Here is a 23,504-nt window from a genome sequence, read left to right as displayed (position 1 = left end):
TAAATAATAATTGATATATAATATAAATACTCTTTTATTCAAATTGAAATGTTAGGAATATCATTACTTCGAGAAATTAAAATGAGATTTTAAATTCAAAATTTTGAAAATATTTGGGCCAGGAAGCCCGGCCCAAAAATAAAATCGCAAAAAGTTTGAAAGAAACGAGAGAGTCTTGTTCTTGGGTTTCTCGTCGTCAACTTTTTCGCGCTTCTCGAATCTCTCTCCTCACTCATTTTTTACTCATTTTCTCCCTTTGTTAACGCCCTGGAGCTCTTTCCTGTGTTTTTACGCGTTGATTTCAGCTTTCCATGGAATTTTCGAATCCCATGTTGCGCAAGTACCGTGATGATCGACGGAGGCTTCTTGAATTTGTGCTATCATCTGGCCTGATCAAGGAAATCCGAACTCCGGCGGGCCCCACCACCTCCTTTTCCAGCATTAATTTTGATTCTATCAGCACTGATTATGTGCTTGAGTGCATTAATTCGGGTATTTGTGTGTTTTTTTCTCCAGAAATGTGAAGACTTTTTTTCTTAAACCAAGAAATGAATTTCTACTAGTTTCCTGTACAGTAGGTGCTGTAACTGGAATGTGAAATTGGGTTTAACAAGTCTATATATACAGTTTATTAAAGAGATATTTTCGAAAACTTTGGTCACCATTCCATTTCTGTTAATAATACTGAGTTTCTTCTTTCTCGAAGATGTTATTACTATTTCTTTTACTTCAGTCATAATTTATTCTGAAAATGGGTTAAGTAACACAGAGTTTACTCTTGAGTATTATTATTTTTAATGATTAATAATTTAAAATGATTTAATGGGTTAAACAATGCTGGGTTTACTCTTCTTGAGCATTAATTCATATACTTTTTTGTTAGACTTGACAATTTTTTGAGATGATGGGCCAGTTTAACGGCTGCTAACTTACTCGAAGAGTGTTCGGATTCTGTATGTGCATGCTTATACCTGTGTTTCAGTGGTATCTTCATATTTGAGCATGAATTTATTTGTTAAATTACTTACTAATTCATTTCTTCAGTATTTCTGATGCTCTCGGTGTAATGAAATGGTAAATACTATGATTGATTAGGTGGCGTGCTTGATGTTTCTCAAGCAAGGAAGAGATATTATGATGAGTCTTCACAACCAATAACGGTAGGAAGTGTTCTTTTTTTGGGTGCATTTTATGATGTGGAAGTGGAACATAGACATTTTTTTCATTTGGTTGGTTAAATTCTATTTTCTACTCTTTCTTTCCTCCTTATTAGACATTACGCATTAATACAGTCCTTATTGTGTGTTTTTTTAGAAGCTGAGTCGTGAAATTTTTGACATACCATGTATTGAACCTTTTCTGCATCTACAGAGTTCAAGTCATAGCTTTAATCTTTAAATCCTGTCATATGTTGGTTGTGTGAAAGTTAGTTTGTACCTTGTTAAGAGATGTTAATATGATGTGCAAGGAAATATTATAAGAAACTTGCTGCAGAAAGGTGTCTGTACACGTTTTAGTAAAATTTGTTGGTCACCTACTTATTATTGATCACAGACGACGTTCATTTTTCGTGTCATTGACGAAAACACATGATATATAGCATAAGATCACGAACCTACAATTCAGTATTTCACATCCATTCTTTTACAATACTAGTAAAGTGAACAATACTAGTAAAGAACACGTGTGTTGCACGGGGGAGCACATTGAATATCTTTTTTATACTTCTTGAAGTATGATATAGAGATAATTTCTTGATTTTTCATACATGCACGTGAAAAATTTAGCGGTTGTCTCCCCAAGTGAAGACTGCTCACTCATTTAGTTATGAAGGGGGGGAAATCATGTATCAGACTGGACGATACACTCGATCTTCCTTAGTATTAACTTGAAAAATTGAATTTTCTGGTCGCTAATTTAGTTCAAATTGTAGTTGTATTAATACCAAGTGAACAATTACAGTTTAAGGTAATATGTTGAGATATGCTATTTTTGAAGGAATAGCAACTCGGTGGATTCATTTTGTGCCAATTTCAATCAGGTTTTTTAGTACTTAACTGAGCTAATATTCCCACATACTGAATTAGGTGAATCCTTTTGTTATTGAATAAAAATCTTTTGATGGAACATGTTGAGAGTGTTACGACAGCTTTTTTTTGTCTGAAATAAATCTCATTTAAGTTGTCTTCAACTATTTTCCCACTTGAGAAGCGTAGCACAGTAATTTGAAAGCTTCATACAAAAGTAGGAAATCAGTAGACAATGAATTTTTTTTTCTTTCCCGAGAAAGAAAATTTTACATAATTTGAGGTCAAGGTGTGAAAGGAAAGAGGGAATTCTTTTACCCCTTAAAAGTAGACCGGCCGAAGGCGTCCTCTTGGTTGAAAGGTTTGTCCTATCTTCTTCATATTAAAAGACGTTCAAGAATCATGGAGTAGTCTTTATCCAGAACTATGATAGTTCTCTATACCTCTCGTTTGTTTGCGAAGCTATTGCCATGCACTCTGCAAATGCAATTATCGCTCTTCAGGCAATTTTATTGATTTTACTACCACACAGTTTCAAATACGAAACTGTGCTTCTGAAAGGCATTCCTCAGTGCATTGAACTTTTTTTTATTCAGAAAGCAGTCTATCATTTACTGTTCCTGAAATTTTGTGCATTAACTTTGATGTTCTTTTTGGTTTGAATTAGTGTTATTTGAGTTTCTTCCCTAGTTAAAATTTCGAGGAAAAAAATCAATTCTAGTAGTTTCTGCAGATGCATTTACGATCTGGAGATGTTTATTACCTTCATTCGGATCCAATCTCAATGGGATCTCCACCTTTTCGTATGCCCCCGCCAATGGCCATGAACCATGCAGATTTTGTTGAATTAAGCAAGTCTGAAACTAATTATCCAGCTGGCAAAAAATCACCTTCGTTATTCGAGGAAACTAGGAAGAACTGCCAAGTAACTACAGTTCCAGATTTAAATTGTATGGGCAACACTACTGTTCTTTCAGCAGTTTTACCAACTCTAAAGACAGGTATACTCATTCCTTATCTGATATTATTATTATGTATAATTTGAAAGTTTGATGAGGAAGATTCTTTTTCCCCATATTAATGGAATTCATTATATACCGACATGCGAGTGCCTTATATTCAGTACCATATATCTATAAAATTGATTTTAAAACACATAATAAAGAATATGTGATTCATATTAATTTGTCACATATGATATACATAGAATTTTAGTAGATGCAAGTGTAAGTGCTAGGCTTAATCTCTATCGTATAATTAAGTATGATTACATCCAATTACACGCTGTTGATAAATGATCGAAATTGATCTACTTGTATACATGTAAAGTGCTCAAGTCATGATATATATGTGCAATTTTTTTTATATGTTTTCATATATGACACCTACATCACGTGAAACATCTGATTTTAAAATCTTTTATGAGTTTCCCGGGCTCCAAAACAAGAATTTTGTGAGTATATGTAGCACACTCTTTGGCCCGGGGTTGAAAAGTCGCCTCTTTGAGTCTCTGTATAATATCAGTTATAGTCTAGATAATGGAAAAACCATAGATATCAAATCTTCGAATAATAGAACTTTATATTCCCTATTATTTTTTGGTATTGTTCCAAAAAAAAAAGCGCGATTGATGAATTGTGTAAAATAATATTTCTTATCCAAGAACCAAATAATATAATACTAGTTCTGCTGTTCCTCATTCAGTCTATCCGAATTATTATATGGATAAAACTAATTTGTAGACTCCTTATTGACTAACTTGTCATTGTGTTATAAACTGGTTATATCCAGTCGACTGGCCGAATAACCGTCGTTTGCTGAAACCCTCTTAGATGAAAGGTCTATTGTTTCTTTAGCTTATTAATATTTCTAGTGATCTTTTATTATGTTTCAATTTTTGAGCAAACTGATACATAGGTTTAGGTTTTCTGAAGGATTTTCGGATGATGACTTGCGGGAATCTGCTTATGAAGTGTTTCTTTCATGTATGATGTTCTCTCGGTAATCTTCTTCCACTCTCACTCTCTCCCCCCCCCCCCCCCCCCCATCTTCTGCTATTGTGTTTTAATAATTTCAGATAACTTTGTTTGTCATATGTCGTATTAAACGATAAGATCTTTCAATCGTTCCGGTCTACTACTCTAGCTAAGTGTTAATTTTAGGGTAATATTTTGAATTATGTCCCTTGTTCTCTTTTCCTTTTGGATACCTAGGGTTGAAATTTATTCAACTGAGGCAAAAAAGAGAGAAAGAAGTGCTAGATTTCTGGGTGTCTTGAATAATCGAAGAGAGAAGCGACATGTAGAGCATGAATCTCCAGATAGAAATTTGAAGATCCATGAAACTATTCGCATGCAAATGCAGGCAGGTTATGCAGTGCATTATTTACAAATTTTTAAATTTATTTATCATGTATTTGAGATGAATATCTTTGATGTATTGAGCTGATTGCGCGTCCTATGCTTTACAGCATGGTTCTTATATAACTTATACAATGAGGATAAAATTTGAATATAACGCTTTATTTAATTTTGTGACATGACTAAAGTGGGAAGACCAATATGTAAATGTAGAACGATCAAAGTTTCATGTGAGATTTTATACAAGTTTATTACAGCATTTTTATTGTAAGAACACCTAATGTTTTGCTCTATGATAAACAGTTTTGTACGCATATAGTACCGGAAGCACTTTGTCGTCCTTGTATGTCATCTAAGATTCTTAATCATATCACCAAGAGATCCTTGAATTGAAGCTTTTTATTTACCCAAGCCATCTCTTATTGGCCCCTTCAGAGATTCATGGGGAACTGATAAGTTTGTTATTGGATTTCTCCTGTCTGAATACCCATGGAATCTTCACTATTTTATAGTTGAACCTAAAGTATGCCTGGACGTCCTTTGACCAAATCCTGTTTAGCCTAGTAAAAACTTGAAAAGTAACAAGGCTCGTACCTACTCTTAAATTGCATGCCCGGGAACATATCATCAAGCATCTTGTTTTATTGTATCTATTGAGACATGGGTCGCTATACAATCAAATCTTTAATTCCTTTTCCAGAAATCTCATTCATTGAGGGAAGTAAAAGAATGAAATACCATTTCCTTGTTTGAGTTGGTATTACCAATTTGCAGACCTTGTAACATCCTAACTTTTCGACTTAATATTTTTGTTGTGTCTATTGTTATTCCTATTTTGTGTGCTTTGAAACTTACTAGTTAAATTCTCTTTACTTGACATGGGCTCTTATATTAGGTAAATGTAATGTCCTATTGCCACACCAAAAAAGTAACTTAAACCATCTTCTGCACTAGATCTCAGAGGCAACGGATACACTTATTAGGCGTAGGTTGACACAGTTTGCTTCCAGTAAACCTTGTGGAGATATTGATGTTCCACAACTGTCGTTGGCGCTTTTGACTGGAATCTTAAGAACTGATTTTCCAAGTGAGAAATCGTACATCCACTGGAAGAACAGACAAGTAATTTTCTTGTTATCATAAATATTATCTTATCTTCTTGCAGCATTTTCTCTTGCTTCTAAAATTTAATCACCTGTTTCTAATTGACTGGTGTAAGCATGACCTTTTAGTTAGTACAATTACTATACTTTTATGCTAATGATTCATGTTTGTTGCCTGGCAATGAACCTTCCCTTTTGAATTTAAGCATGAGAATTTAGATTCTCACCCTTAGTTAAATCATGGGTTGGTTACATTTGAGTATGGATCTGATTCTGCTGGATTCATTTTCTTATGAGCTATAAGCTGTACGATGAAATGTTGTGCGGAGTTGAAAATGAGCCCATTGACAGTAAAGGATAGACCATCTTTAAGATATAGGAGATATGAGATCAAGACAGTACAATGTGTTATTGACAAGGGTCTGCATAGTGCAACTCTGATTCCGCAGTCAGAGAGATGATCCGTATGCCTTGTCTTCACTTGATGGATGACTGTCATGAAAGGAAATTATGTTTAAGTTTTGTCTATATTTAAGCAAAAGTGTAAGATATTTCATTGCAGTTTATCTCATATATATGCTCAATCTATTATAATATGTCATCATCCTTTCCATGTGTTATCTGCGGCTTCTAATCAGAATTTCCTTGTGTGAGATTTTTGTCTAGTTGTTCTAACTCTAGACACATTTAAAATAGGCAAATGTTCTTGAAGAACTACTTTCTTCTGATCATAATAAGAACAGGAAACAGATGATTGGAGCTTCACTAGCAAAAATTAGAAATCCAGAGGTATTTCTATCATATGATTTCCTTTTCCTTTCCTTATTTTTCAATAGTGTCATCAGTTTTCCACTTTTACAATTTTCATCTTTTCTTCTCAGGAATGGGATCTTAAGATGTCTCCATCAGAACGGAGTGATTTTCTTTTAGTTATTCGTCAAGTTGCATTGGCATTGTCATCCATGCCTGGGCGTTTTGGTATTGAAGGGGAGACATATTATTGGACAACTGGTTATCATTTAAATATCAGGCTCTATGAGAAGATTCTCTGCAGCGTATTTGACATCCTGGAAGACAGCCAAATAATAGAGGTTCAGCAATTTCTTTTATTATTTATTCCAAAAAAAAGGTGTGTTGATGATTTTATTTGAGATTTTTTTTATATTAGGAATCAGAGGAAATTTTAGAGTTGACAAAGTTGACTTGGTCAATGTTGGGCATCACTCAAAAACTGCATCATGCATTGTTTGCATGGGTGCTTTTTCAACAGGTATTCACAGTGTGAAGTAGCTTTATCTATAATCATATGTCAGCTGCTTTCTTACACATGCAATTGTTCAAGCAGGCGCCAGATTTTTATGGGTTGCCTGAGAGCATTTTTTTACATTAGCTTGGAAGCTTGTTTTTGGTATTGTTCTATAGAACTGATTTTAGTTTTATAGTGTTGTACTGCGGGGCATCCTCATATTTGAGATTCGTGTGCTTTGATTTCATGTCATTTTTTTAAATGTATTTTCATGTGATTTTTCTTCGCTTATCTATTGTTTCTTTAAGTTTTAGTCATCATGTCAGTCTAAAATGCTGACAAAACTTCTCTTGCATTTCTTCTTAATGGAAGTTCGTTGCAACCGAAGACATGGCACTGTTGGACTATGCACTTTGTGAAGTTGATAAAGTTTTATCTGCTGAAATGTGTGATGACAGAGAAGTGGCTTACACAAATAGTTTGACAAGCTCTACTTTCAGTAACGGACATGAAATGAGATTGAGTTTGATGCAATCCATCTTTCTATCAATTAGCTCATGGTGTGACAGTAAATTGCAGGATTATCATCTGCATTTTAGTAAGGTTGTCCACCATTTGTAACTTAAAGCGGCAAATATTTGTTTTCTCATCTTGTGGTGTTGTGATGATTTGCGAGGATAATTTATTGAAAGTGTCCTTAATATGCAGAAAAAACTATTTTTTGAGAGGGTGGTAACCATGGCGTTATCTGCAGGCAATGAAGATTTTGTTCCGCATATAAATTCCGAGGTAGCAATTTTGCATTGGTCCATTTCGAATTTTTTTCCTTATGGCTTAGCAGTCTACTTTGTCTGATGTTGGTTAGTGAAAGTTAAATTGTGTCCGGTCTGATGTTGGTTAGTGAAAGTTAAATTGTTCCAGGTCATCATTTTTGGGACCCATTATTTTCAGATCACCATCTTCTTTGTACTTTTTGGATGGTTTCTAAAATTTCATTTTGAGTAGCAATTTGCTAAGGGACTGTATTCTTCTTTTGAATACTAGAAAATTTGTCTGCAGTTGACCAATTTTTTTCCAATGCTTGCAATTTATTTTGGGATCACCATCTTTTTTGTAGTTTCTGGATGGTTTCTACAATATTGCTTTGAGTAGCTATTTCTAAGAGTACTGTATCCTTCTATCAAATTCTAGAAAATTTATCTGCAGTTAACCAATTTTTTTTCAATGCTAGCAGTTTACAGGGGTTGGCACTTCTAGTGAGTTTGTTACTGGAAAGATCAGAGAATATGTCGAGAAGTCTTTGGATGCTGCATGCAGGAGAGTAAGCTTCGTGTTGTACTTAGCCGTTATTAACTTCTGTGATTGTAATCATAACAAAGTGGATTTGTGGTCACAGGTTACTTATTCTCCTTCTTCTGAGTATATAAAAGATACGATTCATCCACTGGTTACACTTGCAAATGAGTTAAACCTCATTGTTGAGGAGGATCTCTTTATATTTTCCCCAGTTCTAAGTCAATGGTATCGTGAATGTGCTATGATCTCAGCCAAAAAGTTGCACCAGTTTTATGGTGAAAGACTGGTCTGATTTTATTAATAATTATTATACGCCTTCTCTTTATGTTTTCGGTTGCAATTATGCATTGACCTGGGTTCTTTTTTCCTTCTCTGCAGAAACCATTTCTCCAGGATGTAACATGCCTTACCATGGATGTAAGGAAGGTGCTTTCTGCTGCTGTTGCATTGGAGGCTTGTCTTATTAAACTCCATACTTCTGTTTGTAAAGAAACTAAGTCACCCTCTGCCAACGGGCCAGCATTTGACTATTTTCCGGTCTGTCTCTTTGATTAGGGACTGACAATGATAATAATACACTATATTATTGTTTGCACGGATTGTTAGTGGTTGCTATAGTTACTCTTTACCTAAGAGCAAGAATAATCAGTTCTGGTTTTGCTATTTTGTATTTTTGAAAAAAATTGCTCTGTGAAAAATCCAATATGCTTGCACAAATCGATTGGTTTATTCTCGTTTGCACTGCCTTGTTTCCAAATTGGGTGCACTAACCTGCAATTTTTTAGTGTTAGTAATTGATGATGTTGATAAAGGTAGGAAGATGTATTTTTCTAGTTCTGTTGTTTCTGGTTTTTAGGCTTCGATGAGTATAGCCTTGTTTTGGTGCGTGGATGGTGCCTAATGAGTATATGCATAGCAACCGCCCTTACTTGGAATGAGATGAATTGTTTGCTAGATAAGAAGAGTGGGAACTTCACTTCCCCATCTCCCTTGGTCAATACGTGTTTACTCCATGATTCTGGCAGACATTAAATCTTTTATGTTCTTTCTAATCAGTTTTTTTAATCATTGAACATTAAATATAGTTCTTTTATATTCTGATACTATATTCCATCAGCTTAATTAATTGGCTGCTTTATGATATAATAAGATCCTCAGCATCTGTTTCTAGTATGAATGCGAACTAAATAGTATCTCTTCTGGGGTGTGTGATGCTAAATATTTCCCACAAAAAGGTTTTTAGCTGGAAACTGTAGACCGTGGGACATCCACTTGAGTTTAAAAACACACCTTTTTTACCGAGTATCTACCTTCCTGAAAAAAATTATCACAAGTAAAAGAATTAGCTGCTATGTAATTTGAGTACCACTTATTTTAGCTACCATATTTAACATGTTCAAAATTTGAGAATTTTTTGTGCTACAATTTCCCATGCAAAGATGCCGAGGGACTTAAAAAATTCGGGATCATGACATTTATCTCTTCACATTTCTTTGTACCTGCTAATTAGCAAATGATGATATGATCTCTGGTCGTTCTTCTTTCTTCCTCCCAGATTGCTGAAATTTCTGGGCCAATCATTCTTGACTGGATAGTTGCGCAACATGAAAGAATCCTGAAATGGACTGCACGTGCTTTTGAGCTTGAGGTCTGTCTCATTTTTATTATGGATGTTGCCCCGCAACTTATCTTTACCATGATATGGTAAAATAAATGGAATACATGGTAATATGTTAGGAGTTATTAATGGGGTACTGCAATCTGTTGCATGATACTTTTGAAATGTTCATGGTATTTTTGTGGAGCTCTTTGATCATCTTGATCTCGTGATGAGCTGTTGTGCTACTCAGTTGTTGTTGGCGTCCTTTGATTTCTGCTGAGGATGTGAAAATTGAATAGATGATCTAAGATTAATTGCTTATGTCTTGTGTCCGTTCAGGACTGGGAACCTTTGTCATTTCAGCAAAAGCAAGCAGCTTCAGCAGTTGAAGTGTTTAGGATCATAGAAGAGGTATCTTTATTGTCATATGCGTTCTATACTTTGAGCACCATGCATGATGTAGGTGATGAATATAATACAACCTGCTTATTTTGAGTCCACTGCAAATAATTGCATTATCTTGGGGTGGAGAAACCTTCAACTAGCTCAAGTATGTTTACGAATTAACTCTATGAAATCTGGACAATTGTCAAACAAGACTTCCAGGGCATCATATTCTATTACTATTAACTTGATCTTCAGTAAGAGGTTGAGATTTTTGTTTTTGTGTAATTGTAAACAGCCGATTTTCTTATTCAACAGCTTTGTAATTAGTTTAGGCATTAGGCAGTAACAACTGGTAGGTACGGACCTTTTCAAAGGTCACTAGAGTGGCTCCCATCTTTCGTCACTCGAGGTCTAGCTTTCCCTTGGATTACTTTGCATCCTTCTGCTCTCATGATGAAACTTAAATGCTGCATGAGAAAAGGCATTACAGTTGCTGGGAATAATAATCATTTAAAAATCTTAAAGAAAAAGGATGGGTTCTACAAAGGCTATGTATGGTCCTTGGTTCAACACAACTGTCTTAGGCAGATTACACTTACCACAGTTTCTTATTTTGTGTAACTCCATTATTCTAGTAGTACTTTACTCTGTTCAGCAAGTGTCCTATATTATATTCAATGAAAGCTTTCACGCTTGAGCTACATCGCTTTTGTGCATGTTAAATTATGTTTTAACTTACCCGTCTCGTGATTATGTTAAAGGACTTAGATTTGAAATTTGTTGCTTCTTTTTTCTTAGTTTACAATATGAAGCTCCTAGAATTATTTTACTATCATGTGTACTATGTGTTTCTAGTGAAAATCATATAAATCATGTGTGAGTTTTTTCGTTCTGTTTTTTAGATTTTTGCTTATTTCTATCCTGCTGTGTTTTCTGCATTTCTCTACCGCAGAACTGGAACCGACCCCCTCTCATCTTAACTCCAAATCACCTCCCATCTTCGGTTTTAAAATGTGTACTTCTCTCTAGTGCTTGTACCATCACTATTTAGTATTTATTGGAGGCTATGAATTTCTGTCCAAATTTGCAACTGTCTTTTTCTAAACATCCCTCAATTTAATTGTCCAAGAGGCCAATCCATATCCTAATGTACAGCTAGAAGCCTGGCATCCCAAATATGTACCTTATTTGGTTCTACAATTGTTATGTGACTTACATAATCTTTATTTCAAAAAGAGGAACTCCTGTAGGAATTAGAAGCTCTCATAAAAAATGATGAGATGTTGAATGTTGCAGAAGAAGGCACTCTAAGATAATCAGAGATCATGTGAACATCCTCGACGAGCATACGGATGTGTTATGAAATTCGGGATAACTTCTGTTACTTTCTGCTTTATATGTGCTTTATTCCTGCACTACCCTGCAATGCACCAATAAAACTTGCTGTAGTTACAAAATCTTAATTTTTACGTATTTTCTTATATCATTACCATCCACAAAGGTCTTAAGTCATTATCAATAGCTCAGAGCCCTGCTTTTTCACAAAATCTAATGAACAGCATCTGTCTACAGTTTTTTCCTTCATCCTAATCATAACCTAAGTACTAACTAGCCAGATCAACCTTTTTCTTTATGGAAAAGAGAAATTTTCTTTCACAAAGTATGGTTAGCAAGAGCTTGCAATCTGATGTCCATTTTGGTTGAACTTGTGGGATGCATTTGTGCGTGAATTACTTAGACATTGTTTCTTCTATTATTCTTCTTAGCGGCCAAAAAGATTTATCAGATGTGGATAAGATTTGTTTACAGGCTCTTGTTTCTTGGCAATGAGGTTTTTACTATCTTCTTAGCTAATATATGTCTTGCTATTAGTGACATCGTGCTTTAGAATTTTCTTACTATTGTTTGGGAGATATTATACCAAAGTTTTGCTTGCAGACTGTGGATCAATTTTTTGAGTTTAGCCTTCCAATGGACATCACACATTTGCAAGCTCTATTGTCCGTAATTTTTCACAGCTTGGATGCCTATTTGTCAAAAATGTCCATCCAGTTAGGTAAGTCGTCGCAGCTTGATATTTGCTTCCTTTTGAGGGCTACTATAGGTCTGTTTGTACCATGGTAACTAGCTTGTTGTTGAGTTCTTTTATGCAAATTATATGATCGGTTTAAATTTATCCCCAAGTTTTCTGATGAAAAGGAAAGTAGAAACTTCTTTGGTGATAAGCCTGAAAGCATAGTGCCATCCATGGATTCTTTGTTTTTTTTTTACCCAGGATCTATCAGACTAAGAATATGAGCCATTGATTTATTGGAATTGTTGAACTGAAGGTCGTCGAAATAATTATAGGACCACTATGAAGTCTATTGTAACATCTGTTTATGCCATGTGTTGTGTGGAGGTCATTGACCTGGTCGTCAAACTGAATATGATGTGTCTCCAGATAGAGTTGACCGGTGTGGGCTGCCAAATGCTGCATGTTTTAGATCAATTAGATGATGAGATAAGACCCCAAAGTTCAAAACTATTGCAGGATTTTCAGAATGTTTTTTGAGTGTCCCATCACCGGAATTGTACAAGTTTTTCCTATTTTTGCCCTTGCAGCATTTTTAGGCAGGAATGATACTGTTTTTGTGCGTGCTGCGTTGTCGGGCCAGAGAACCCTCTGCTTTTTTTATTTTTTTCTCTCTTTTTTTGTCATATTTTACTTGCCTGAAGAATATATTATCAGGACATAGCTCTTGGATGTTAGGTGTGTCTTGGAATATCTTTTGACTGAATCTAAAATTGGTTTGGGTTGCTTAGTGAAAAGATGAATTGATTTTCTTCAGAAGATTATTTATTCCAAATGTGCTAAAGCTATTTAGAACCTTTACAACAGCCCTGCTGGCTTGGACGAATGTTGACTATCACCGACCTTTTGTTTATAAGAAGTCAAGCTTGCATATTTTATTGTCACAACATAAGAGTAAATTTCCGTAGAAGTACTTATTCGTACTTTATTGTCATATGAATGGATAAAATCTTTTTCATTTGTGCTTTACTTATACTTGAAAGTAGTTTATGTACTTTTGAATACGCATGGTAACTTCTTTTTTACACTCTAATTCCGGATGCTAGAAGGAGTGTGATGACAATCAGCTTTCATTTCGTTAGTGCAGTTGAGAAGAAATTTTTTTATCCTTCTACCCCTTTGACACGCTACAAGGAAGCGGCATTTCCTATTGTCAAGAAAAAGGTTGTAGAGCATTCGATTCTAGATGATGAAGTACATAGACAGTTGGATATATTGGCAACTTCCAAGCTATGCATCAGATTGAACACTTATCGAGTGAGTGTACATTTATTTGTTCGCAAACATTGTACGTCCAAGTATACATGACAATATCACTTTATGATCTAGTTGAAAAGGATAATACTTTAGCTACTTGTGATCACTCTGACAATGTGTATGGATTCAATAGTTGTGTCAAGTGTTGCTCTACTGAGTATCAATAGGCTAAGTTGTACCTCATTTGACATTTTACTAATTTGAGAATCTATTACAGATCTTTTATATTTATATTTTGAGATTTATAGTGAGGGATAGGTCCGTGTAGACAAAAGTTGATCCGCGATAGTAGATTCAAAGAAAATCTTTCAATTAGCACTCATTGAACCAACTGAAATGATGGGTATATCTGGTGGGAAAACTAAAGTTCTCTGAATTTTTTTATAAAAGTATATTCTTCTAAATTTACAACACGCACATCATTTTCATGTATCAAATCTTAATTTTGAAACACAGGAATCATTATAAGGCTAGTGGTGATCGTAGGACAACTTTTACTTAGGTAGAATCACCCTTTTAAGAGTTGGACCTTTGGCTTTCAGAAATGATCCTTGTTCCTTCAAGTTGATATTTGTTACCTGAACCCAGAAACCTGACATGAGCAAGAAGTTCGTGGTGATATTCTTTGACTTAGAGATGAATCACAGGCTCAGAAAAGTAGATGGTCGAGAATATCAAAACTTTATTGAAATTTATACACTTTATTCGCGATCACCACAATTACTATAATGAAGATTTCCAATTCACTAAGTTCCTCAGATGCCTTTTTAAATTTTTTGCAGTATATTCAGAAACAGATCACAGTACTTGAAGATGGCATTAGGAAGTCGTGGGAAGCTATCACATCATGCCGTATATATGGATGCTGTAAGTTCTTATGTATTGCAAGCATATGACTCAAATATACTGCTGTTACTCTTGCTTTACATGTGAGGTCGTTTCCTGACCTTTCACGCCAAGCAAATGCAGTATACTCCATGCCTGAAATCATGGCCTGCGGCCTGCCTACATTTGAGTTATCAGGACCTCTACTGATGCTGAAATTCTTTTTTATGCCTGGAATTTGTTATTATCCTTGATCCCACATCACTGCTGAACTTCCATAACTTATAAAAAATTGGATGAACTATGATCCATGACATTCCGTGTCAGTTTAACTTGACTTTGATTCATGCTTCATCCACTTTGTTCAGCCGCAGAGATGACCCCTGGGACTTTGGGGACTTCTGTCGATTTGAATGATGAATCAGTTACGGAGCTTTTTGTTGCCACCCTGGATTGCATCAGGGATTCGGCTGGTCATGCTATTAAAAGGACTTGTGACTTCCTTGGTAAGTCAGTGAATTATTCACTATTTAGGTCCATTCTACCAGCTTTGTTATCTCTTGCTGATGAATGATAACAACTTTTTGTTTCATTTTAAGTTAATATTTGGCATTCTATGGTTAAATAAAACATCTTACATATGTTCTCTTCGACATATGCTCTGATGGAAAAGCTTACAAGCATTCAATGTTTCTATTCTTTATACAGCCGGAAGCCTGTAAAGATTAATAAAATAAACATACACAGATGTTCCCAAATTCTTATGCTTTCTCATTCTAGAGAAAGAGATTAAGGTCCTCACAGGGGAGACCGCATTGTTCTGCTTTAGGAAGTAGTACGAGTTGTTTCTCCAGAAAGTCTAATCATGATTTGACTTTTACGGGCTTAGAAGTCGGATATGCTCCTTTTCTTTTGTTTTTTTGGGGGTTGGAGGGGAGAGGGTGCACACAAACAATCACCACTCCTTTCGAAGGTGGCCCGTGCCATTCAACCAATGTGTCTTGGCGTGTGATTCTTTTAGTTTGGCTTACTCTCATACTCATATCAATCCCCATCACCTGACCCCTGAATATTGTTTTTCCAAATGAAGTCCACCTGTGGAAGTAAGTTCCACCTTCGCTTGTTAGTTAAGCTATCATCCGGTACAGCTTAAATCACAATCCACAAGTGAAAACAGTAACCATTTACGATGTATAAAACCTCTGGCAACAAAGTTATAGTCAATAAACAGTATGGAAGATTATAAGACAATGACCTTTCTTTCAACAAAAAAATGCCCTTGGAGTTGAAAATGTCCCTGATAGCAAATCTACTCGGGAAATCATTTTTCTGATGATAATAATTAATTCCTCCCCTCGTGTTATTCACCCTACGTGCAATGTGTTTTATCTCTCCTCTTTCAAGATTCTCATAGTGTAAACGATTAATATAGGAGGTTTTGAATTGTTTGGACTATTTTCTATAGCATTTTTATGATCCATCCCTTTGGAACTCCCTTAGCCCAAGCCCATAACTATATCTTACATGGTCAAACTCTCTGGCATATTATTATGATAATTGATTTACCTTATTGCACAGGTTTTAGCATTTTTTAGCTTGTAAAACATGTTCTTTGGCATTCAAATTTGATCTCAATTATTGAATTTTTACAAAATAATATCATGACATTGGTTTGGAGGTTTTCCAATTGTTAAACATTACATGATTACTCTTATAATTGAGCCTAAGCAACTCGCCTATGTTCTATTGGATGTCCAGGAGCCAAAATTGTGTTCTGGGATATGAGGGATTCTTTTCTGTTTAATTTGTATCATGGTGGTGTTGAAGGCAACCGCTTGGATGATTTACTTCCTCAATTTGATAGTGTAAGATATTGAGCCATCTATTTTCTCCTGCATTATCCTTTTCTTTGCTGACACTTTCGTGATCATGTGAATGTGCCCACACAAAGGCACAAATATTTTGCTCATACAGAGGCAATCAGGTGTGCCATAATATATGTGTACTCACACAGGCACACATACATCATATACACATATAGCAACAGGATAGACATTGATGGATACAAATTACAAACCAATTCAAGAATTCCCAAACACGTATGGCTCATTTCCAAAAGGGTCGTACTTAAATTTTGTGATCATTTTGCTGACCCCGCCCCCCAGTCGCGTGCTATTAACAACTATGAATCTGAAAGTCAATAGTTGAATTTTGAGACCTATATCCTCATTAGCATGTTATTCCTGTTTACTTCTTGTTCTATATTACCCTTCAACTAGTTCCGACCTCCAAATCCGTGCAGGGGCTCTATATTTCTAAAACCGCAAGCGCTTACATATTTGGTTAATTGTTTAGTGTGCTTCTTTAATATGAGTGACATGTTTGTAGGCCCTCAATAATGTATGTCGATTGATTGATGAAACAATCAGAGACCTTGTGGTCTCCAGCATTTATAAGGCATCACTGGTATGATTTTATTTTGACTCAGTGTGCATCATCGACTCATTGCTTTTGTTTGGTTATGATTTTTTGTGTTATTGCACAGGAAGGATTTGTATGGTTGTTACTTGACGGGGGTCCGTCACGTGCATTTTCTGACACAGATATTTCAATGATTGAAGAAGATCTTAGTGTGTTTGAAGTAAGTCAAGTGATATAATCCGAGGGTTGTCAATAATGCATACTTGTTTTGTTTGGTGTAGTATTCCTTTTTGAATGTCATGCATGGCACGATTACTGTGTAAGATAAATACACCAATAATACTTTGGAGTTCCACAAAGGGTGATTTGCGCCATGGTAGAATATTTTTATTGAAGTCAAGTTATGAAACTCAGTTTATTCTCTGTTTTTTTGGACTTATCGTTATTTTTTTGTTTTGTCACCTGTCAGTATGGTCTGAATAACATAGACCATTTACTCTCGTTATACAGCAAACTGCTCCTTCCATGAGACTGGTTATCATCTACCATGTTAAGAGGTTTTATAGGACTGGACCTGTGATGTTGAAAAAAATTTGGATAGCTATTTACGTCCTCAATCCTTCTTCAAGAATTTTGAGCTATAACCAGTCACGTGGTGCCACTTTTCCAGCACTCCTCTCCTCTAAAATATGCAAAACCAAGACCTCAATGGTTTGTTGCCTTACAAGGCGAAAGAATCTGTAGTCTGTGGTCAGAAAGAATTCCGGTGCATGTTAAGCCGATCAATTTTTTTTCAGTAGATTTCCTGACGCGACAACCTACTCTGCTGCTTTAAGATACTGATTTTTTTCCCTGTGATAGCCTTCAATTTCAGCAAAGATTTGCATATGATGAAAACTTAGGATTTATTGAGGGGTGCTAACTTCTGCATATGGTTTTTTTGTTTGTTGCGCTTTAAACAAATAATATATTCTTATATATTTTCTAGGACTTGTTTGTTGCCAATGGAGAAGGGCTTCCTCGTTCATTAATTGAGGAGGAATCAAAGTTTGTCCATCAGATTCTAAGCCTTTTCTCTCTCCAGGTTTGAATGTCCATGCTTTCAGTATTTTACGATTTCAGATATTTCAGTTTTCTCTATCCTTTTCCTTTTATCCGATTCCTAAAATTTGTTGCAGACTCAGTCCGTGATCCAGATGCTGATGGAATCTAGTGAACACATTTCAGTAGATACTACCAGTCCTAGATATGCTCCACGATACTTGGGAGATGCCGAAACATTAATACGGGTATTATGCCACAAGAAAGATAGGGAAGCCTCAAAGTTCTTAAAGAGACATTATCAGCTTCCTCCATCTTCTGGTAAATATTCATTTCTTTGATCATAAATTTGTTATGTCTCCTTGTGGTCGAGCCAAATAAGTTTAACTTGCATTTTGCATTCTCATCGCTGTCATCGTTTCTATTCTATAAAATGTGTTGGTTGTTACGTAGTGTTGAGCAACTGCTGTAATCTTGTTATCTAATCAGTAACAAACCCTGAAGAGTTTTTTATTGTATCCTTTGAACGAGAAGCCAAGGAATTGGAAACCTGGATCTCCTCCCACGTTTTTGTTGTAAAAAAACTGCTAGTTTTTGCACCAACCTTGATTCTTTTATTTAAAGTTACCTACTATAGGAGGACAAATGTGATGTGATACATAGTGACAATCTTTTAAGCTTCCACTTGTTTAATTTGTTTTCCTGCCATGTACAGTCTTACATCATATGTTTAGTTCTCTTCTACGAAAACCTCTGGATTACAGCTACTCTCCAGTTCATGGTGATTTGAGCATGTAGGGACTGAGCGCTCTATTTTTTTTTTTTTGGCCTGTGGGAAGTTGTGTGGGATCTTTACTAGTATCTGTTCCTCTCTCTCTCTCTCTCTCTCTCAACCGATGCTTGGGGTCACAAGGTCTAGCTACCACGAACTTTTTGTAGCCTTTAATGTGTTTCATTCAACTATAACTGCACCAGCCTTTTTTCACTATTGACAAGGAATAATTAAACAAATAAAGTTGGTATGAGGATGGCAAATATATTAATATTTAACAAAAGTTGCATTTTTCGACATATTAAACTTAAATTTGGACCTAGAATGTTTTGAAAGGGGAGAAACGAAGGTCGGTTGGTGGATAGAGGCACATACCATTCTCATGGAGGTCACACGAAAGTCAAAATATAATATGCATTAGAGCTTTTTAGAAAACTATCTCCGCACAAATGTGCAAAGTCTTCTTGTAAACATCTAATACAGTACGCAAGTATTGGATTATAAGAAATTAACAATGTGGGTTTCCTGTAAATTTTGTATTTTAATAGGTCTTCTTGTTTTATTTTTTGGTGATTGTGATGTTCATCCTGGGTCCTTATCTTTCCAATTTATGTCCTTTTAATGTATATTTAGAACCGATTTCCTTTATCTACTTTACTTCTCTTGATATTTAGGAAACTTGGCCTGTCTCCTGTACTTGCCTCATGGAGCTGGTGCAAAGCTTCCGAACCATTCATCCTCTTAACTAGAAAATCACTAATTTAATGAATTAAATACAGATTATGGCGAAACTCCATCAGAGGATTCCAGTTTCCATTCTCCTTTATTGGCAGATATTGTGAAGCGAAGTGCATCCTTTCGATGGTCAGATAAAAGTCAAAGCAGCTTCAAATTTATGAAGAAGAAACTCCAAGAAGCAACGTGGGACATAAAGCATGTGACATGGTCAAAATAGCATAAAATCAAGTACATTAAAAAAAAAAACAGTGTTGGCGCCACCAGTCATCTGAGCTAAAACAGTAGATACGCGAATGAACTTTTTCCAAAGCATGTGTGGCATGCAAAAAACTCTACCGATCAATCTTCTCGAGTGCTAATCAGTGCAGGGAGTTGTCTGATTTTTTCGAGATGAAACAAGAGTTCCATTCAACACTTGGGCATGCGTGTGCAGGTGGCTTTTGGAAATTTTTGAGGCAATCTTTTCATGTAGGATTGCTATTGTCTTTTCGTCTAGAATTATAGTTGGTGTCCTTGATTGTGAATTGGTGGCTGCAAAAGATTTTTCTTCTTCATATTTCTCTGACGATGGCCTAAATTTTCAAAATTTTAAAGCCCATTTTCACCATATTGATTGATGTAGTGATGAACTAAATATGGATTGTTGTTGATTTTGTTTAATGTTTTTGGACTTATGCCACATTAGTGGTAATTAGCCATTAATTTTAATCAGATACGATAAAAATTAACGTCGATGCAGTCGATAAAAAATATATTGAAATTGAGATTTACATGATTATGATGCGACGTGGTTCGACTAGTCGTATACACACAGGCCAATTAATTTGGTTAAGTTAGTAAAATCAGATGTACAAGTAAATCAACTACCTTAATCAAAACTCGACTCAAACTCAATGTTGAATTAAGATTAGAAATTTATGTCTTCAGCTCAAATGCTCGAATTCAACTATATTTATATTTCTACATTATTTAATGCCATAATATTCTCACTTTTTTTATATATAAATAATATAATAATTGGAAAAAAAAACATTTTCATAAGAATTGAATATTTGCAAGAGATTGATTTGATTTCCCGAATTATCTAAATAAGAAATTTGAATTCACTGTGCACCGTAAAAGTCAAAACTTCAGTCTGAACACAAATTCAATTCATTCTTTGGAGGAAAATGCGTCCCATCCTCGTCTTACACGCAATAGGACGTATTCGAAATGAATTATTGTACGACAAGCACCAATGAATCGAGCCTCTGAAATTGGTTTCTCAAAGTATTTGGTACTTTTTGTGTAGTCATTTTATCACCTTTATTTCGAAGGCCGTCCTTATTCTCTGTAATCTGTATGACTAAAATATTGAGGAACTAGCCCGACCAAGCCCCACTTGTTTTAAGCTGAGGGACACAAAATGTTCACGCGAGTTCGAATTTTTTTTTCATATTCAGATTTGAATATGTCAAACTTTTTCAAATCAAAATCGATCTCAAACTGTTTTGTATGAGCAAGTCGAACACCTCACAAACATGTTCAAATATTTTGAGCTAGATTCGAACCCGCGCCTTGCGTCTCGAGCAAAGAATATTAAAAAAATTTGAACTTGTCTATAACTAATTTGAACCGTATAATTTCATTCATATTCCGCGGTCTGTTTACTGCCGAAACTTAAATAAAGAAAGAAATGCTGGTTACAATTGGGGTCATGCTCGTACAAAACTAATTTAAGTTGGACCTTTTTTTAGAATCAAGCCCATTAATCCTCTTTCGGAGCAAGCCCAACAATTCTAAAGGCCCACCTCTCAAAATATTACAATTGTCCATTTAATTTATCCACGCTAAAATTAGAGATTTAGACATTCTGTCGCAGTTGAAAACACAGCACTGGTATTGTACATTTTTTACACGAAATAATCAATTGATCATCTGATCAACATCACATAGCGTCTAATAAATTTGAAAAATTATCGGACGTAACGAGATAATTAACTGATCTATCTTGTGTAAAAAAGTACATGACTAATTCGACCACAACACAGGATCCACGAGGATCAAGATTTGCGCTGCTCCCAGAATTCTGTGGCTCTGATTTAATCAACACCGGGTCTCAGTCCTCGATGCTCCTCTTCAGTCTCTTGGCCGCTAACGAAACCCCAAAAATTTTGGGGAAAGTTTCGTCCTTATCACCTTCCGCCTCCCCTCCGCCGTCGCTCACAGTGGCGCAGCCTTCATCCGTCTCAGAAACTTTCATTGCAACCAATCCTCTCGCCTCCGACAAACCTATCTCGCATTGGTTTGTAGCATAACTTGAAATCAAACCACAAACTTCACTAAATAAATTCTTCAATTCATCGAGCTTTTGACTTAAATGCGAATTCTCTTTTCTCAACCTTTCGTTTTCTTCAACTATGTCCGACACTGACGTGCAAGCTAGCAGTATCGCAGTCGGGGAGGCGGCGGCGGCGTTGACCCCCGGAAAAGAGTTGGAGGAGACAACCTGCTCCTCCCCCGAATTTGTGGGAGAGACTTGGATAAAAGCTACCGGGGATGCTGCAACTGTTACTGTGTGAGCATTTGCTGCAACGGTTACTGTGTGAGCATTTGCTGCCACAGCCTCCGTTGGCATCGCTGACGTCGCGACGACGGTCGACATTCTCCGGCGATGAATATCTTTAAGTAAGGCCTTTTCACCCTTTTTGAAGTAATCATTTGCGAATTCCCATCTATCGGGAACAAGTTTCCTGAACCCCTGCACATTTAACCAAAACAAATAATTGAAATCAGAGAAAGAAAATCAATTTTGTTGATCAGATCGTATTGAATTTCGTTAAAACAATACATGAACAACAGGTTAATTTCTTGTAACATCTGCATGGATAATCATTTCTTATTAAATTAAATAGGGGAAGAACAAATAGTTCCATGGATGAAATTTTTCCTGTAAACAGAAAATAAAAGAGCACTGTCTTTTACGAATTATTTCAAAAGTTAAATTACAGAAGAAACAAATACAAACAATTACTTGAGCAGCAAGAAGACTGGAATTTTTCACGAAGAACTTACTTACGTAGGTGTTGAGCTGACGAACAAAGCTAGAAAAATTGTTGTGTTTGAAACATTTCGGCAGTAAATCTCTGGCGAATTCAGCTGGTCGCCACACAATAAACGCCGTTCCATCTTCATTCCAAGAAATCAAATCATCGGTCTTTGGATCGTCCACCAACTGGTATGTTTTCGTCAAAAACAGCGTCGGAATGGACCTCTGCGACTCTCCAGCACCGCCACCTCCTGTCGTAGAATCCCTGCTCATTGCGCATTCAAGTTCGATATCCTCGGAGCGCCGAATGTTATGAAAACCTAAAACGAAACAAACTTTTTCAAATCTTCACTGAACTGCTGCAACAAATTATTTCACAGCAATACGCATTCGACAACATCAATCAGCCAGCTAAATATCAGATCGAAGCAAAACAAAAAAGGAAGACAAAGAATCCCGAAATAAACAGCGAAAACACAGCAAAAGGTTACAAATATATACATACATACGTATATACACACACACACACACACGTTACACCTAAAGCCTGATAAATTCAAGATCCCTATAGATTCAAAAACTGAGATTATTCCCCCTTCATTAACATCTCCTGATCATAGAAACAAAAGCATCTATTGTCTCGATTTTAGCATCAAATTATTTTATCCATAAACAAAAGAACAAATATGCAAAAAACAATAACCTGAAATAATAATAAGAAAAAATCTCCAAACTTTTTCAACTTCAAATCCAGAACAATCAACAACAAAACTATAGCTATAGCAGAGAGACACACACACCGGAGGCGTGAGAATGGGAGCTGGCGCTTTTATCTTTCTAGAAGGTTCCTGGTAGAGAAGGAGATGAAATATTTACTATATTAAATAAATACGATGTTTCGAGAAAGTGGTGGAACTACTGGGGCCCACAGGATTAGGGTGCCTTGCTCTCTCGTTTTCCAGAAGTTTCTTCGCTTGTCTACCTAAGGGAATTGATCGAGTGGTTCCGATTTGGGAAGCTCGTTGCTGCAATCCTTGCTAATTTTGTTATTCAATTTTTTATCCAAATGAAACGACAACAATTCTTTTTAATTTCTAATCTAAATTAAAAAAAAAACATCAATTATCTAAGCCTCGTATTGATCTTTAATTTTCACACGTGTGATTAGACAGACAGATTATCAAGTAATATATACTGAGACAGCTATTAATTATATGTGTTGTGTGATAATTTTTAGATATAACCCGAAAATAATATTTTTAACATGAAACATTCGATTAAAATATCGTGGGTATAAAATATGATCAACTTATAATCACATGTAGGAGA

At 35.7% G+C, this 23,504-nt stretch overlaps 2 protein-coding genes across 12 annotated transcripts; one reads left to right on the top strand and one right to left on the bottom strand.

Moving 5' to 3' along the window:
• Positions 1-172: 172 nt before the first annotated feature.
• Positions 173-19,371, top strand: LOC142555679 (protein unc-13 homolog). 9 transcript variants are annotated; one of them, XM_075666710.1, is made up of 26 exons: positions 173-492; positions 1,096-1,160; positions 2,752-3,028; positions 3,962-4,028; positions 4,241-4,391; positions 5,342-5,509; positions 6,187-6,279; positions 6,372-6,581; positions 6,659-6,760; positions 7,109-7,339; positions 7,445-7,525; positions 7,971-8,057; positions 8,133-8,318; positions 8,411-8,569; positions 9,588-9,680; positions 9,972-10,043; positions 11,958-12,075; positions 13,181-13,350; positions 14,133-14,217; positions 14,544-14,681; positions 15,934-16,040; positions 16,564-16,641; positions 16,721-16,816; positions 17,585-17,680; positions 17,775-17,958; positions 19,189-19,371. In XM_075666710.1, the coding sequence occupies exons 1-26, from the start codon at positions 312-314 to the stop codon at positions 19,362-19,364; spliced, it is 3,471 nt and encodes a 1,156-aa protein (XP_075522825.1). In that variant the 5' UTR covers positions 173-311; the 3' UTR covers positions 19,365-19,371. The 9 variants fall into 9 exon arrangements, with proteins under 9 accessions (XP_075522825.1, XP_075522823.1, XP_075522822.1 ...); XM_075666708.1 differs by having other exon boundaries at positions 7,968-8,057; XM_075666707.1 differs by having other exon boundaries at positions 2,761-3,028; positions 7,968-8,318.
• A 1,400-nt stretch (positions 19,372-20,771) lies between these two features.
• LOC142555678 (heat stress transcription factor B-2b-like) lies at positions 20,772-23,107 on the bottom strand. 3 transcript variants are annotated; one of them, XM_075666703.1, is made up of 3 exons: positions 22,910-23,107; positions 22,206-22,495; positions 20,772-21,887 (listed from the first exon to the last, which is right to left on the bottom strand). In XM_075666703.1, the coding sequence occupies exons 2-3, from the start codon at positions 22,446-22,448 to the stop codon at positions 21,246-21,248; spliced, it is 885 nt and encodes a 294-aa protein (XP_075522818.1). In that variant the 5' UTR covers positions 22,449-22,495; positions 22,910-23,107; the 3' UTR covers positions 20,772-21,245. The 3 variants fall into 3 exon arrangements, with proteins under 3 accessions (XP_075522818.1, XP_075522817.1, XP_075522819.1); XM_075666702.1 differs by having other exon boundaries at positions 22,976-23,090; XM_075666704.1 differs by having other exon boundaries at positions 22,879-23,029.
• Between the last annotated feature and the right edge of the window lie 397 nt (positions 23,108-23,504).

Source organism: Primulina tabacum, chromosome 9 (genome assembly GCF_025594145.1).
Source record: "Primulina tabacum isolate GXHZ01 chromosome 9, ASM2559414v2, whole genome shotgun sequence".
NCBI lineage: Eukaryota > Viridiplantae > Streptophyta > Magnoliopsida > Lamiales > Gesneriaceae > Primulina > Primulina tabacum.
The sequence above is the reverse complement of the archived record's forward strand: the minus strand, read 5'-3'. Positions and strand labels throughout refer to the sequence as shown.